Source organism: Phoca vitulina, unplaced genomic scaffold (assembly GCF_004348235.1).
Source record: "Phoca vitulina isolate PV1807 unplaced genomic scaffold, GSC_HSeal_1.0 scaffold2, whole genome shotgun sequence".
In the NCBI taxonomy this organism is placed as follows: Eukaryota; Metazoa; Chordata; class Mammalia; order Carnivora; family Phocidae; genus Phoca; species Phoca vitulina.
In genome coordinates this window covers 37,536,945-37,555,139 of record NW_022589705.1, presented here as the reverse complement: position 1 = coordinate 37,555,139, position 18,195 = coordinate 37,536,945, and the positions used below count along the sequence as shown (strand labels likewise).

Here is an 18,195-nt window from a genome sequence, read left to right as displayed (position 1 = left end):
GATGGGTGGGTATGAGATGTAAAGCCCACTTGGCATACAGTTTTGTTGTTGTTTTTTAGTGGAACTTTGCTTCTCTGTCCTGACATTTCCATGTCTCTATTTATAGCAGTGATCTCTTTGGAATTTGCCTTCTGATTCTGTTTGTTCTTTTATGTTGCTTCATATTAACTGATATTCTCACTTCATTTTTGTTAAGATATATTTGAAAGGATTGGAAAATGAAAAGAAGGAATTAAAATTTTTAAAAGGAGCATCTGAAATTGTTATTTTTCTTTGATTTACCATAATCATTGTTTGTAACAGGTCATCTAATTGTAGTACCTAGTGATACAAATACTAATTTTTCAAGATAGAATGGTAGTTTATTTTTTAAATTTAAGATCATATGAAGCCTACAGTGAATTTCTTTTATCCAGGACAGATAATGCTTTTAGATTCTTAACAACCTTGCTCTTTAAGGATGTACTTTGATACAAGTGAAGACCAAGAGATTTTTACTTAGAGCCTTTAAAATGGTAAACTCCTTAAGGGTGGGAACTGTTTTATTTACCTTTGTGATTAACATAATACCTGTCATCCAGTAGGTGCTTATTTATTCGATTCAGTAAAAATGCTGGGCATTGTTCTAAGTGCTGGAGATACAGTAGTGAACAAAACAGACAAATATGCCTACCCTCATGGAGCTTATTCTAGGGAGTGAATATTGAATGAAACCATGAATCACTGCAAAGACTCCATCTTTGTTTTCAGATAGTTCTTTGCATCAGTCTAACAAAGAATATTCTGGAGTTGTGAGTTTGAGCCCCACATTGGGTGTAGAGATTACTTAAAATCTTTAAAAAAGTAACCTGTAGTTTATTTAGTAATGGGTTGAAGACTTGGAATGGAAGAAACTTAATGATCAGATCATTCATTCATTAAACATTTACTTCTTGAGTGTGCATATGTAAAATTATTTGAAATACTCACATAATTGCCAGTTACTGTCATCCTGATTCTCATTCACTTGTGTTCTGTGTGCAACCCTGTGTAAAGGCCTCAGTTGCTAGCCAAGCCACAACCAGGGAATTTCATCTCAAATCGGATGCTACTGAGTGCCTCTGACTATTCTGACCAGCAACTCCATATTCACCAAAGTTCTAGTTGTTTGCTTGTTTATTGTCTGTCCTTCACACCAAAGTGTGAGCTCCACAGAACATCTTGTGTATTTTAGTTAGCACTGAATCCCAAGTACATAAAATAGCATGCCACAGTGTGTGTTCGTAAATAGTAACCAATCAGTCCCTGAGCACTCAAAATACAATTATATTCCCTCTCATTGGCATAACCTACATCTAGTCTTCACACTACTCAAAAAATAAAAATCTTCAACTCTAATATTCTTCTCTTAAGAAGAACTCTCTATCTTGTTTACTAATCTATCTGTTCTTCTGACACTTCCCTTTTCTTTCAATCTCTATTACTTCTTGGCCTTAGTTTGCCAGTCCCTTCAAGAATTCCCAACTCCAGGGCGCCTGGGTGGCTCAGTTGGTTAAGCGACTGCCTTCGGCTCAGGTCATGATCCTGGAGTCCCTAGATCGAGTCCCGTTTTGGGCTCCCTGCTCGGCAGGGAGTCTGCTTCTCCCTGACCTTTCCCCCCCCCCCATGTGCTTTCTCTCTCTCTCAAATAAATAAATAAAATCTTAAAAAAAAAAAAGAATTCCCAACTCCCATTCCCCTTGTCTTTCAGTAGTGTCCACTCTAAATCCACAACTCCTAATCACTTAAAATAGACACTGGAGTTAGATGAGCTTCAGTTCACCATTTGTTACTTAAGTGCTAGGTTATTTAACCTTGCCAACTTTAACCTTTTTTGTTTCAGTTTGTTCATTTGTGTTTAAATCTGTTTTTATTTTTAAATTAAACTCTACGCCCAACGTGGGGCTCAAACTCAGATCCCAAGATCAAAAGTCATATGCTTTATTGACTGAGCCAGCCAGGCACCCCCTGAGTTTCAGTTTGTTTTTTGATACCCTAAGCATTGCTATGAAAATTAAAAATGAGATTATTGTAACCAGATGCTATTTCCCATAAGTAATGAAAACCCGTATTAAATAATAACCAAAAAATCCAGGCATAGAGTGGCCCTACGGCTGGTTGATTTACAGCTCAGCAATACATGAGATACCCATGTTTTTTTCATCTTTGCCCTCTGCCATCCTCAGCTAGTGGCTTAATGCTCCTAATGATTGCATAAGGGTTGCCATGGTTCCCAGTGTTATGCAGTCGTAACTGTAAAGTGGAAGAAGAAATCTTGTCTTTAAAAGCAAGGAAACCTTTCTACTACCTGCTTCCCCTGGACACCAATCGGACTAACCTTGTGCTGACCAAAGCTGAATCACAGGCTTACTCTAACAAGTAATGTACTTGGTTCTGAATAATTAAGATTCATCTCCTGGGGATAAGGGAGAGGGTCCCACCTTCCTAGTAATAGTTATTATTACTACTGCATTTGTGAATCTTAGGACTCTGTCCTTGGAACTTTTTTTCCCCATCTACATTCACTCTAGTATAATCTCTAGCCTCAAGGTTTTAATTTCACCTCTACTCCCAATTTTTTATCTTCCGTCTGGACTGCTTCTATGAATACTAGACTCATATATCCAACTGCTTATTAGATACTACCATTCGTAAGTTTAATAAGCATCTTAAACTTAATATGTCCAATATTGAACTCCCCAATTCCCCACCCCTCAGCTCTTCTATCTTCCTATATTAGTCAATAGCAATTTTGTTCTTTCCGTTTGCTGAAACTGAAAAATCTTGTAGTTATTATTGATTTCTCTCACATGCCACATTTGATTCATCAGGAAGTCCTACTGACTCTACCTTTAAAATAAATAATACCTCCACTGTTAAATCATTGTCCAAACCACCTGAATTATTGCAATACATTCTTATTGGTCTTCCATCATTGCCCACCATACTTTCCCACTCTTTTCTTAAAATAGAAACCAAGGCAATCCCGTCATTCTGCATAAAACTCTCCAATGGCTTCTCATCTTCCCTCAATACAAACCAAAGTCTTTAGGAGCCTACAAGACTTTACACCATCTGGCCCCTTATTATTTCTCTGAATGTCCCCACCCCATCATTTTGACACAGCCACACCTCGAAGATGCCTGGCATTCCCTCACCTCCAGACTTCTGTACTTTGATTTTTCCCTCTACCTGGTATCAACCCCCACATCTATACGTAGCTTTCTCCCTTTCCTCTTTTAGGTCATAGTACAAATATCATTTTCTCTGTGAAGCCATTTCTGCCCACCCCATCTAAAATTTTAATTCTTTTATTTTCCTTAGCTCCTACCATCATCTAACATTGCATATAGTAGTGTTTTTAAAAATATTTTTAATTATTGGGGCGCCTGGGTGGCTCAGTTGGTTAAGCGACTGCCTTTGGCTCAGGTCATGATCCTGGAGTCCCAGGATCCAGCCCCGCATCGGGCTCCCTGCTCAGCAGGGAGTCTGCTTCTCCTTCTGACCCTCCCCCCTCTCATGCTCTCTCTTTCAAATAAATAAATAGATAAAATCTTTAAAAATATATATTTTTAATTATTAAGAAATCTTTATAGGAGTGCCTGGGTGGCTCAGTCAGTTAAGCGGCTGACTCTTGGTTTCCTCACAATCTCAGGGTCCTGGGATTGAGCCTGGAGTGGAGCTCCATGCTTTGCACAGAGTCTGCTAGAGATTCTCTTCCTCTTCCTCTCCCTCTCGCTCCCCTTTTACCCCTCCCCCTACTCTCACATGCTTGCTTTCTCTCTCTCTCTCTCTCAAAAGATCTTAAAAAAAAAATCTTTATAGGGATGCCTGGTTGGCTCAGAGTTAAGCGTGGGCCTTCGGCTCCAGTCGTGAGCCCAGGGTTCTGGGGTCGAGTCCTGCGTTGAGCTCCTTGCTCAGTGGGGAGGCTGCTTCTCCCTCTGCCTGCCACTGCCATTCCCCCTGCTTGTACACACTCTCTCTTTCTCTCTCTCTGACAAATAAATAAAGAAAATCTTAAAAAAAAAAAAACAAAAAATTCTTAAAAAAATATCTTCTATCTTCCCCATTAGAACATAAAGTACATGAGGCAGGAATTTTTGTTCATACTGTATCCCCCGTACCTAGAAAGGTGCTTTGGCATATGGAAGGTCCTTAAAATGTTTGTAAAGAAATGAATGTTTATTCATCATGATTTCTTGGTTTCAGCTGGGTCCAATTTACTAATCTTACTTGTTTCCGATCAATTTCCTTCCTATTTCTCATAACTGCTATGCCAGACCATCACCATTCTTGTCAAATGCTCTACTTTCATTCTTAGCTCTGTAGTAGTGGATTTCCTTTTTAAAAAATTTTTTAAAGAACATGGCTAGCATCTATGAATTTCTTGTTCTTCCTAGTCCATCCTCTTGTCTTCAAATTTATAAATTGGTCCTTACCTATTTTCTGTTAATCTCAGAGCCCACTTCTCATTTTGTTCAAATTTTATCTGCTTATACTCTTGGTACCAAACCCTCCTATCTTCTCTGAACCTTACCTAAACAATCATTTCTTAAGTATTTTTATATATCTCATTTTCATCTACATTGTTTTCTTCTTCTCTTGACCATCTTAAAACCTCCTTTATTCCCTCCTTTATATACAATTCTCTTCTTTCCTTCAGATGACTTTCTTGAAATGTTTAAATTTACTATTCTATTTTCATGCCCCTCTTGTTCAATTCCCTGGATTCTGGGTTTTGCTTTTCGTTGCCTATAATTACATCTACTTCAGAGGATTGTTGTGACAGATTAGATGAGGTTATATTGTTGTTAGAATAGTGCTTGCACATAGTTAATGTTTTTTTGAGTGCTTACCATGATTACCTATAACTCTTGAAGCCAAAATCACTCTTGTGGGTACTCTTCTATTACCTTTCTTGACTTTCCTGTATCCTTCATGAAATGCTCCTCCTTTTGATTTTGGGACATTAGTGGTATCAGGATGCTTTCACCTTCAAGTAACAGAATTTCTCTAACAGTAAGTCCAATGATGGGTGGTTCCAGAATTGATTCAGAGATGCAACAACCCTATTGAGAACCCAGGCTCTTTCTCTCTTTACCCTCTACCATTCTCATTGTGTCACAGATGTTTATCTTCAGAGTTGTAAGATAACAAGCATTGTGTTTTCATTTTCCAAAAGTAGAAAGGCAGTGCTGGGGTTTCTCCTGGGTAGGTATTTCTTTATAGGGAAGACAGTCTGCCTAAAGTTCCCCAGGCATTTCCCTTACATCTCATTGGCCACCCCTACACCAATCACTGGCAAAAGGAAATGTGATTACTATGATTGATTTAAACTAACCAGGAGTCACTCCCCCGGGACTGGGGAAACTCCCCCTTCCTTGAGTTCATTATTTTGGAAGAAATTGGTATCTGTTAAGCAAGAAAGAAGTTAGGAATAGCTATTTGGTTCATAATCAGTAGTATCTGCCATTGCATTCTCACTTGGTCTCTGATTGCTCCTTCTCAGTGTTTTTCATCATCTCCTCTTGATTGGTGTGCCCTTTAAATGCTGGGTATCCTAAAGTTCTGTCTTTGATACTTTCAAAAATTATTCCTCTTTTCCGCTTTAAAATACCACCTGTGTTACAATATTTTCTAAAGCTTTATTTCAGCCAAGACTTTTTTCCTAAGCCCCAATTAAGAATATCCAACTCTCTCCTGGACATCTTCATCCACATTCAATTCAATTACATATTGTTTTACTAGGTTTTTGGGAGTCAAATAAATCTTTGCCCTATATGATCTTATAGTTGGGGAGTTAGCCAGAGAAATGAGTTGTTATAACATAGATGGTAATTAGGAATGCAGTCTTAGCAAGCGATAAAATTTACCAAGTATAGAAGTAACGTAGATAAATGGGTGATCAGTAGGGTGGTAGGCATGTTCTGGTGGATCTCCTTTTTCCCTTCAAATGTACTCTTCCTATATTTTACATTCTGTACTGTCAGTAGTAGCCCAAATGAGCACACCTTTGTTTAATCTAGAAACCGGGGCAATCTAAAATCTTTCCAAATCCCCAGATACAGTTGGTTGGCAAGTTGTACACATTCTATCTTTTTATTACTTAAATTTACCCATTTGTCTTTTTATATCCTAGTCATACTTTGGGTCCCTGTAATTTCTCACTTCATTGAATTATTTACTTAGTAAAAGTTAATTGAATAGCAATGTATTATAAGGCTTTGTACTAGGGGAAAAAAAAGTTGTAGAAAAAACCCCCAAACTGGAACTCGCAGGGATGTTACGACCCTGTGGGTGAGGCATAAGCACACAGATGGTTATGTAGTTGTGATAAGTGATAGAGTGGAGATACTGGGGAAAATACGGGAAATCAAGGTCAAGGGAACCTAATCCAAGCTGGCACTCAGATTTGCCCAACTAGAGGCTGAGTCTCAAAGTGGTAGTAAGCTCCGTGCCCAGAGGGAAGAGTGGAATACACCCACACCATTTCCTTTACACATACCAAAGAAATATCACTTCAGAGACATTACTTTGGGTGACTGTATTTAATACTGATGTTGCTCAAAAACAGTTTTTTAACTGATCATCATAAATGTAGAAGATTAACAGTAGTAGTATATCATACAGTTGATCCTTCATTATTCACCACTTCTGTACTTTTTTTAAAAAAGATTTTATTTATTTATTTGACAGAGAGAGACACAGCGAGAGAGGGAACACAAGCATGGGGAGTGGGAGAGGGAGAAGCAGGCTCCCCGCTGAGCAGGGAGCCCGATGTGGGGCTCGATCCCAAGACCCTGGGATCATGACCTGAGCCGAAGGCAGACGCTTAACGACTGAGCCACCCAGGTGCCCCAATTCTGTACTTTCTTATTTGCCCTCACTAAAATTTATTTATATCCCTGAAGTCAGTATTTGGGATGTTTTCCCGGTCATTTGCAGACATATGCAGAGGCAGAGCAGCAAAAAAATATGAATCCTATGTTCCCAGCTGAGGTCCAACAAGGCAGTGCTTAGACTTCTTATTTTAACGCTCATAACAAGCCTTTGTGATCTATTCGTGCATTTTTGTATTTTTTGCACTAGTATGCGTTTTGTTGGTGATTTCACTCTTTAAAGAAATGTTTCAACATAGGGCTGAATTGCTGTCTAGTGTTCCTAGGCAAAAGAATGCTTCGATGTGCCTTATGGAGAGAATCGATGTGTTGGATAAGCTTCATTCAGGCATGAGTTACAGTGCTATTGGCCATGAGTTCAATGTTAAATTGAATGAGGTGTCTTGAAACAGAAACACACATCAAACAAGGTTATGTATTGATGAGTTGACTTAACCCTGCCATTTCCCTTAGGGGCAATGGTTCAGTATTCGCTAATTCAGCATCCATGACAACTTTAAAGAACATAACTATGGCAAATAATGAGAATCGACTATTTTGTGGGTAAATTTGATTTTGGGTAATAGCCAACGTCATTTATGGCCAGGAGGAATGGGTTAGATGAGGATGGTTAAGCTGGACAATATGGAGGTCTGATTATTAAAGTCTCTATCAACCTTTTAAAACATTCTGCCCTTGTGATAAACAAATAGCTTACTCACCACCCTAAATATTCTAATATATTCTCCTTAGCAGACATGCCTAGGTTGAGAATAAGCTTACAGGTTTTATTTTACCATCAGCCAGGCTGATGTTTTATAGTGAAAGCTGTGTTTAATAGTGAAAACTTTTTTTTTTTTTTTTTAGTTTTTTAAAAGTTTACTAGATACAATAAAATTTCATTATGGTGTATGCTTATACTTCCCTCTTCCTCTAGTCAAGAATAAATTGTATAAAGCAAAGGTTGGCAAACATTTTTTTGTTAAAGGCCAGACAGTAAATTTTTAGGTTTTGTGGGCTGTGGTCTCTGCTGCAACCCCTCAACGCTGCCCCTGTCTTGCGAAAGTGGCAACAGATACTAGGTACTATTATATATATTTGTATTGTAAACTCCTGATACTGTTTCATCCTTCATGGCTTATAACACAGTAGCACCTTAATAACAGTTGCCTTGACTTCCTGATTTAGCTTCTATAATAAAAAGGCTATATTTTAAGATATTTAAAAGTCATACGTTAAAAACCATCCATTTAAAATTAAATTATTCTTGGGGCACCTGGGTGGCTCAGTGAGTTAAGCCACCAGCTCTTGATTTCGGCTCAGGTCATGATCTCAGGGTCCTGGAATCGAGCCCCAAGCCCAGTGTGGGGCTCCCCGCTCAGAGGTGAGTCTGCTAGGGTTTCTCTCCCTCTACCCTTCCCCCCACTTGCATTCTCTCTCTCTCTCAAATAAATAAATCTTTAAAAAAATAATAACATTAAATTATTCTTGAATCGTATTTTTTTTCCTCATCTTTAAATGTCCTTCTTTAAGCAATTATAGCAGTTTGGACTTGTATTTGGAATTAGGCAGTCAATGGCCTAATTTTATAGTAGTTGGTGAATACTATAGAACATGTTGGCTTATTTTATACATTTCCTAATACTTAACATTTGGTAGGTTGCAATAAAGTCTTTGAATCATAATTAAATCACAGTAGCAGTGGTTTAATTATTATGACTTTATGGATGCAATGTGTTATAAAGATATTTGGTAGTTTGGGTTAGGTACTGATTTAAATAAAAAGAAATCAATTTAGAGTTATAAACAGTTGGAGAGCTAAACAGACTTGCTAGATAATCAGTTTATTGCAGTTTTGGCTAAGATTTTTTTTTTTTTAAAGATTTTATTTATTTATTTGTCAGAGAGAGAGAGCACAAGCAGGGGGAGGGGCAGAGGGAGAAGCAGGCTCCTCACTGAGCAAGGAGCCCGATGGGGGGCTCGATCCCAGGTCCCTGGGATCATGACCCGAGCCGAAGGCAGACGCTTAACCAACTGAGCCGCCCAGGCGCCCCTTGGCTAATGTTCTAACAGTTCAGTGAAATAGCAGCCTGTGTTCTTTCCTGCCTCTCCTCTGTGCTACAGACTTTTTTCCTTGTATTACTTGTCTTATTCCAAGGAACCGTTGGCTTCACTGTGGCCACAGACTGCTCCCTTTTGTTTTCCAGCGGATTCTGATGCCTTCTCTGACTCCTTATGAGAGGAGAAACTTTAGAAAAGAATGAAGTGAAAATCACATAAGTTCCTCATTTCCTAGTGATGCTTTTACTTTCAACACTGTGAAAGTAATGTACTAAGTGAACATGTGTAAATGGAGCCATTCCCACTACTTTAAAGTATCATTTCAAAAAATACAAGTACCTTTTTTAAAGATTTTATTTATTTATTTGAGAGAGAGAGAAAGCATGTGAGAGAGAGAGAGAGAGCAGGAGCAGGGGGAGGGGCAGAAGAAGAAGCAGGTTGCCCTCTGAGCAGGGAGCCCGATGAGGGGCTCAATCCCAAGGTCATGACCTGAGCCGAAGGCAGACGCTTAATCGACTGAGCTACCCAGGCGTCCCTCAAGTATTTTTTCTTAAAGATAAAAAATGGAATACTAGGGGCACCTGGGTGGCTCAGTCGTTAAGCGTCTGCCTTCGGCTTGGGTCATGATACCAGGGTCCTAGGATCGAGCCCTGCATCGGGCTCCCTGCTCCGCGGAAAGCCTGCTTCTCTCTCTCCCACTCCCCCTGCTTGTGTTCCCTTTCTCTCGCTGTGTCTCTCTCTGTCAGATAAATAAATTTTTTAAAAAATCTTTAAGGGGCGCCTGGGTGGCTCAGTTGGTTAAGCGACTGCCTTCGGCTCAGGTCATGATCCTGGAGTCCCTGGATCGAGTCCCGCATCGGGCTCCCTGCTCGGCAGGGAGCCTGCTTCTCCCTCTGACCCTCCCCCCTCTCATGTGCTCTCTCTCTCCCTCATTCTGTCTCAAATAAATAAATAAAATCTTAAAAAAAAAAAAAAAAAATCTTTAAAACAAATGGAATGCTATTTTTCAATGTTACTGAGGTAAAATTGACAAAACTGTAAGATACTTGAGATAATTTGATGTATGTTTACATTGTAAAAGGATTCCTCCCCTCTAGTTAATTCACATCCATCACCTCACATATTTACCTAAGATAGTAAACATTTCACAAATCTGCATGTGATCCTTGCACAGGGGCCTTGCTAATCTTTCATTGTTATTCCAACGATAGTGTATGTGTTGCTGAAGTGAGCACGGGGATACTATTTTATATAAGTAAAAATGGACTTTTCTTTAGAGTGCATCTGTTAAGATTTTATTTCCATAAATGCACATGTGAGAGATGTGTATGTGTGATACTTAAGTTCATAGGTTGAGATTTCTGAAAAATTGGACTATAGCACTGGTGATTCGTAGAAACCTCTATGTCTACACTGGCTGATACAGTGGCCACTAGCCACATGAAAGCTAAGGACCTGAAATGTGGCTATCTGAATTGAGATGTTGTATAAGTGTAAAATTCGTACTGGATTCTGAGACTTAGTGCCAAAAAAAGAGTGTAAAAGATTATTATTATCGATAGGATTTAGAAAGAAAGAGGGGGACGGGGAGGGTTTTCAGTTTGGACCAAGAACACAAAGCCCAATGGAAAAGAGCATAAAATGTGTGTGATACAGCAAAAAAACTGGTCAGATTATATAGCAGAGGATTTAGGAAGGCTCATATTAGGAAGCTGGCAGAAAAAGTTATGGTCAGATTGTTGAGAGTTTTGAATGTCATTTTTTTTTTTAAAGATTTTATTTATTTATTTGAGAGAGAGAATGAGAGAGAGAGAGAGAGAGAGCATGAGAGGGGGAGGGTCAGAGGGAGAAGCAGACTCCCTGCCGAGCAGGGAGCCCGATGCGGGACTCGATCCCGGGACTCCAGGATCATGACCTGAGCTGAAGGCAGTCGCTCAACCAACTGAGCCACCCAGGCGCCCCTTGAATGTCATTTTTTTAACTCAATAACAACATTATTATCGTTATAATGATTACATGTTGTAATGATAATATCTTAGATTTATTGGGTTAAATAAAATACATTATTAAGATTAATTTTACTTTTCTCTTTACTTTTATTAAAATGTGGATTCTAGAAATGCTTATATGATATATGTGGCTCACTTTATATTTCTGTTGGACAGCATTGCTCTAGATTATATGATCTTTCAACATAGTCAAAGTGTTATAATCAAATACCAATTTACAAGACCCATTTAAAATGACCTAGAATTCTATAGTTTTTTTTTTTAGCTCTCTGATTCAGTATTAAAAAGTAATATAGAGAATACTTTATTTTAACTAATTCCAAAATGCTAGGAAAGTATGAGATTAGCTCACTGTATATTCACTAGTCCTCTAGTAAGTTTTTCAATGACTTCTTGTAAAAAAGGGTACAAAGAAGGGCAAGTTGTTCCTGGGCTATTTTTTTTTTAAAGATTTTATTTATTTATTTGACAGATAGAGACAAAGCGAGAGAGGGCACACAAGCAGAGGGAGTGGGAGAGGGAGAAGCAGGCCTCCCGCCAAGCAGGGAGCCCGACGCGGGGCTCGATCCCAGGACCCTGGGATCATGACCTGAGCCGAAGGCAGATGCTTAATGACTGAGCCACCCAGGCGCCCCAATATAAACTTTTTTTTTAGCACAAATTTATTTACTAACCAAAGGGATGATCCTAATTAAATCAACACTTTGAAAGAGATGCATGTGAAATGTTTGTGATAAAGATAATTGAACACAGTAATGAAAAAAAAAACAGTATGGAGATTTGCTCATTGAACTGAGCTTGTTCATCCTCACAGCTAATTCCTGTCCACAATGATGATGGAATTTTTACTCTACTTTTTCATAGACCCGAGTACAGGTGACATTATTCATGACGCATTCCACCACTAATTTCCCATTTTCCAATTTTCTTATGATTGTGCTTTCCTTCCCATCCCATTCCTGATGTTGAACCAACGCGCCGTCTGTGAAGTTGCAGACGGTCTCAGTTTTTCTGCCATCAGCTGTAGTTTCTTCAAACTTCTCTCCCAGGTTACATGAAAACTGTGTTGTTTTCAAAGTGCTCTCAGTTTTTATGGTGAGGTTTTTGCCGTCAGAAGAGATGATACAATCTGGTTTGGCCATTGCACCCACTTTTCGCAGAGCCATTCCCACTCCTACTTCCTTCATGTATTCGTCAAAGCCTTTGCTTTCCACTCAGCGCCATCTTCCTACCAGCTGCTGAATGGTGGCCATGGTGGGTGCGGGCCGGCGGGCCTAGCAAGCAGAGCAGAGTGGGGCATCGGGAGCGTGGCTTCCTAATTTTTATAAACTTCTTAAAGCAATTTCATGTTATCTTATTTTTTTGAAGGCGTGTACTTTTAAATTTTATTTATTTTTATTTTTTAATATTTATTTATTTATTTTTAGAGAGAGAGGAGAGGGGAGGGGTAGAGGGAGAGAAAGAATCTTAAGCAGGCTCCACACCCAGTGGGGAGCCCAATGTGGGGCTGGATCTCATGACCCTGAGATCATGACCTGAGCCCAAATCAAGAGTTGGACGCTCAACTGACTAAGCCACCCAGATGCCCCTGTTTATTTTTTAAAATTTTATTTTTAAGTAATTTCTACACCCAACGTGGGGCTCAAACTCACAACCCCAGGATCAAGAGTTGCATGCTCCAAGACTGAGCCAACCAGGTACCCCTGTACTTTTAAATTTTGTTGTAAATCTTTTCTTTTGTAAAGGCCATTAATTCAATAAAATTAAATGTGTATATTCAATTATAGTGCTTTCTGCAGGAAAAGTATTAAAATCAAGCAATGACACAGTATTAAAACTTGAAAACTTTGGGAGTTACCAATATAACTATAGTGATAAAGTGCTGGGAAATTCCAATGGTACAGACAGTAGTCCAAGGAGAATTATGACTGATAAAAGCTCTGTTCTCTTTTTTTTTTTTAAAGATTTTATTTATTTGACACAGAGAGAGACAGCAAGAGCAGGAACACAAGCAGGGGGAGTGGGAGAGGGAGAAGCAGGCTTCCTGCCGAGCAGGGAGCCTGATGTGGGACTCGATCCCAGGACCCTGGGATCATGACCTGAGCTGAAGGCAGACGCTTAAAGACTGAGCCACCCAGGCGCCCAGCTCTGTTCTCTTTTTAGGTTAGTTTGACATCTTTTACTGTTACTCTCGAAGCTTACAAATGTTAATGAAACTTTGTCAAGAATATACCTTAGAACCAAGAAAGTAATTTCACTAGCTTCAAAGTAAACTGACACTTAAGAAATGTCAGGGATGGGGTGTCTGGGTATGGACATTGGGGAGGGTATGTGCTATGGTGAGTGCTGTGAATTGTGTAAGACTGATGAATAACAGACCTGTACCCCTAAAACAAATAATACATTGTATGTTAATAAAGTTTTTTTTTAATAAAAAAATAATAATAAAAAAGAAATGTCAGATACCTGGGACCCCTGGGTGGCTCAGTTGGTTAAGTGTCTGCTTTCAGCTCAGGTCATGATCCCAGGGTCCTGGAATTGAGTTCTGCATTGGGCTCCCTGCTCAGCGGGGAGTCTGCTTCTTCCTCTGCCTGCCGCTCCCCTTGCTTGTGCTCTCTCTCTCTCTTTGACAAATAAATAAATAAAATCTAGAAAGAAAGAAAGAAAGAAAAAGAAAGAAAAAAAGAAAGGAATGTCAAATACCTTTTAAAAGAAAGTTTGTTTTTGGGGCTCCTGGCTGGCTTAGTCGGTGGAGCATGCCACTCTTGATCTTGGGGTTGTGAGTTTGAGCCCCACATTGGGCATAGAGGTTTTGTAGAAAAAAAAAGTTTTTTCAAAGACCTAATGAATTAACCCTTTTTGAAGAACATGAAGGAGCAGTCATTAAGTTAAAAAAATGACATTCAAAACTCTCAACAATCTAACCATAACTTCTTTTGTCAGCTTCTTAATGTGAGCCTTCCTAAATCCTATGCTGTAATCTGACCAGTCTTTTTGCTGTATCACATACATTTTATGCCCTTTTCCATGGGGCTTTGTGTTCTCGGTCCAAATAGAAAACCTTCCCCATGCCCCTCTTTCTTTCTAAATCCTTTCAATCTTTCAAGACCCTGCTCATATTTTTCTTTTATAAAACTTCCCCATACCAGCCCAAGATGAGCATATAATTAACATTTGTATGTATTTTATTTTTGTAAAGCCCTTTCACATATTTTCTCATTCTTTATGTCAGTCTAATGAGATAAATGATGTTATCTATTTCATAGAATAAGGAAACTGAGTCTCAGAGATACAGTCATTTTTCCAGAACTTCATATAGATACTAAATAGTGAAGCTAGGAATATTAGAACCAATTCCTCTCATTCCAAGTTTCATTGTCTACTCTCTATGGCTTAATGGTCCCTTAAATCCTGTGACAGTTACATAACACACTTACTTAAAGCCATTAATTGTTACCCTATGTGTATCAAACTGTTTAACTTGATTGTTAGCCGTAGGCTTGGAGGGATATGTACAGATTGTTCATGGGGAAGGGGGGAATAAATGGAAAAGGTGAAGAGAGCTGAATACATTTCTTTTTTTTTTTTTTTTTAAGGATTTTATTTAATATTTGAGAGAGAGTAAGAGAGAGAGCATGAGAGCAGAGTTGGGGGCAGAGTGAGAAGCAGATGCCCAGCTGAGCAAGGAGCCCAGTGCAGGGCTCGATCCCGGGGCCCTGGGGTCATGACCTGAGCCAAAGGCAGACGCTCAACCGACTGAGCCACCCAGGCGCCCCTGAATACACTTCTTGATAATAGAATCAAAGAGGTCATTAAGAGCTCTTCACCAGTCCACTTGCTCTTCTGAAAGCATTATACTTTTTTAAAACTGTGATACCTAGCCTTGCTCCTTTTCCTCTACCTATCTTAGTGCCAAATTTTTAGTATAATTCTTAAAGCAGAGCTAAACAGCGAGGTCTTCCCTGACCATCCTGGGTAAGGTAGCCCCTCTCCATCAATTCCTGCCTTAGAAACATTTAAAATTTTTCTTCAAAGCACTTCAAACTATCTAAAATTCTATCATTTCTTTATTAACTCGTTTCTTGGTTGTCTTCTCCCACTAGAATATGAGTTGAATGAAAGTGAGGATGTTGTGTATCTCTTTTATAGCACATAGTAAGCACTTAGTAAATATTTGCTGAATGAGATACTTTATTCATGGAAAATGTTCACTGTGATAATATCCATCTTTTAAAACAAGTTTTATAGTACTCATCAAATACTATACAATATGCGCTCAAATTCTGTTGACTGTTTAATTCCAAATATGAGTCCAAATTACTGTAATAACCTAAAAAAGGACATTTTATAGTTAAGAAAAAAATAGGATTTCTAGAACATTTAAATAGGGTTTAATGTCTTATAGACACTTGCCTTAAGTTTACTTATTCTGTCTTATAACCTAGATGGAGTAAGAAATGAATCTCTTTAATATTTTTCTATTTTTTTTCCCTAAAGATAAATTTGCATTTGTAATGATGACAAAATTTTTAAGTATTGTAACTCATGCTCAAAGTCTAAGGTTTTTCTAAAATTTAGCCTCTGAGTTCCAAACTTACAACAGAAACTGCAGCAACAGGAACTAGGGCTGGAAAGATCTGACTCTAAAATCAAAGATACATATTTTAAGGGGCACCTGCCTGGCTCAGTCAGTAGAGCTTGCGACTCTTGATCTCCAGGTCATGAGTTCAAGCTCCTCGTTGGGTATAGAGATTACTTAAAAACAAAACAAAACAAAAAACATATTTTAAGAATACAAACATTGTACCTTTTTCACATTTATTTTTAAATTTTTAAGTAGACTTTATTTTTTTTTAGAGCAGTTTTAGGTTCACACAAAATTGAGTGGACGGTTTCCCATAAACCTCCACACATGCACAATCCTCCCACCCCATTATCAATGTCTCCCACTAAATAGGACATTTATTTACAACTAATGAATTTAAATTGATGCATCATTATCACCCAGAGTCTATAATTTACATTAGGGTTCACTTCTGGTGTTGTACATTCTATGAATTTGGACAAATGTATAAGGACACGTGCCCACCATTTCAGTATTATACAGAGCAGTTTCACTGCCCTAAAAATCCTCTGTACTCTACCTATTTATCCTTCCCTTCCTACTAACCCCTGACTACCACTGATTTTTTTTTTTTTTTTTTTACTGTCACCATAGTTTTACCTTTTCCAGAATGTCATATAGTATATAGTCTTTTCAGACTGGTTTCTTTCACTTAGTAATATACATTTACAGTTCCATGTCTTTTCATGGTTTGCTAGCTCATTTCTTTTTAGTACTGAATAATATTCCATTGTCTGAATGACCATAGTTTATCACATTCACCTACTAGAGGACATCTTGGTTGCTTCCAAGCTTCCAAATTTGGGCAGTTACGAATGAGGCTGCTATAAATATCCATGTGCAGGTTTTTGTGTAGACCTAGTTTTTCAGTTCCTTTGAGTAAATACCAAGGAACATGATTGTGGGATCGTATGATAAGTGTATGTTTAGTTTTCTAAGAAACCATCAAATTATCTTCCAAAGTGTACTATTTTGCACTCCCACCAACAATGAATGAGAATTCCTATTGCTCTACATCTTTGCCAGCATTTGGTATTGCCAGTGTTCTGGATTTTGGCCATTCTAATAGCTTTGTTGTGGTATATTTGTTTTTATTTGCATTTCACTGATGACATTTGATATGGAGTATCTTTTCATATGCTTATTTGCCATCTGTATATCTTCTTTGGTGAGGTTTCTGTTAAGGTCTTTGGCCCATTTTTTAATTGGTTTGTTTTCTTATTGTTGAGTTTTAAGAATTCTTTACATATATATTTTTGTTTTGTTTTTCCATTTTAAAATTTAAGTGAATTAATAAACATATAATGTATTATTAGTTTCAGAGGTAGAGGTCAGTGATTCATCAGTCTTATATAATACCCAGTGCTCATTACATCACATGCCCTCCTTAATGTCCCTCACCTGGTTACCCCATCCCTCTACCCCTCTCCCCTCCAGCAACCCTCAGTTTTTTTCCTATGATTAAGAGTCTCTTATGGTTTGTCTCCCTCTCTGGTTTCGTCTTCTTTTATTTTTTCCTCTCTTCCCCTATGATCCTCTGTTTTGTTTCTTAAATTCCACATATGAGTGAGATCATATGATAATTGTCTTTCTCTGACTTATTTCGCTTAGCATAATACCCTCTAGTTCCATCCACATCATTGCAAAGGGTAAGATTTCATTTTTTAATGGCTGAGTAGTATTCCATTGTGTATATATATCACATCTTCTTTATCCATTCATCTGTTGATGGACATCTGGGCTCTTTCCATAGTTTGGTTATTGTAGACACTGCTGCTATAAACGTTGGGGAGTAGGTGCCTCTTCGGATCACTATATTTATATCTTTGGGGTGAATATCCAGTAGTGCAATTGCTGGGTTGTAGGGTAGCTCTATTTTCAACTTTTTGAGGAACCTCCATACTGTTTTCCAGAGCGGCTGCACCAGCTTACATTCCCACCAACAGTGTAGGAGGGTTCCCCTTTCTCCACATTCTTGCTAACATCTGTCGTTTCCTGACTTGTTAATTTTAGCCATTCTGACTGGTGTGAGGTGGTATCTCATTGTGGTTTTGATTTGTATTTCCCTGATGCCGAGTCATGTTGAACATTTTTTCATGTGTCTGTTGGCCATTTGTATGTCTTCTTTGGAGAAATGTCTGTTCATGTCTTCTTCCATTTCTTGTTTGGATTATTTGTTCTTTGGGTGTTGAGTTTAATAAGTTCTTTATAGATTTTGGATACTAGCTCTTTATCCAATAAGACATTTGCAAATATCTCCCATTTTGTCAGAAGGGAAACAAAGTTCTTTATATATTTAGGATAATAGTCTTTTATCAGATATGTCCTTTTTTTTTTCTCCCAAGATTTTACTTAAATTCAGGTTAGTTAACATATAGTGTAGTATTGGTTTCAGGAGTAGACCTTAGTGATTCATCACTTACATATAAAACCCAGTGCTCATCCCAAGTGGTCTCCTTAATGCCCATCACCCATTTAGCCCAACCCTCCACCCATCTCCCCTCCAGCAACCCTCAGTTTGTTCTCTATAGTTAAGAGTCTCAAAAGGGCCATATGCACCCCAATGTTCATAGCAGCAATGTCCGCAATAGCCAGACTATGGAAA

At 38.4% G+C, this 18,195-nt stretch overlaps 2 protein-coding genes and 1 non-coding gene across 5 annotated transcripts in view; 1 reads left to right on the top strand and 2 right to left on the bottom strand.

Moving 5' to 3' along the window:
- Positions 1-18,195, top strand: part of DNAJB4 (DnaJ heat shock protein family (Hsp40) member B4) — a 46,600-nt gene that overhangs the window by 8,764 nt on the left and 19,641 nt on the right. The window lies entirely within an intron of this gene.
- Positions 10,087-10,192, bottom strand: LOC116626930. Its single transcript, XR_004298374.1, has one exon. It is a non-coding gene; the product is annotated as a U6 spliceosomal RNA (small nuclear RNA).
- LOC116645391 (fatty acid-binding protein 5-like) lies at positions 11,730-12,333 on the bottom strand. Its single transcript, XM_032425523.1, is given in 1 exon segment — positions 11,730-12,333. A coding segment is annotated over 1 exon segment (408 nt). The 5' UTR covers positions 12,220-12,333; the 3' UTR covers positions 11,730-11,811.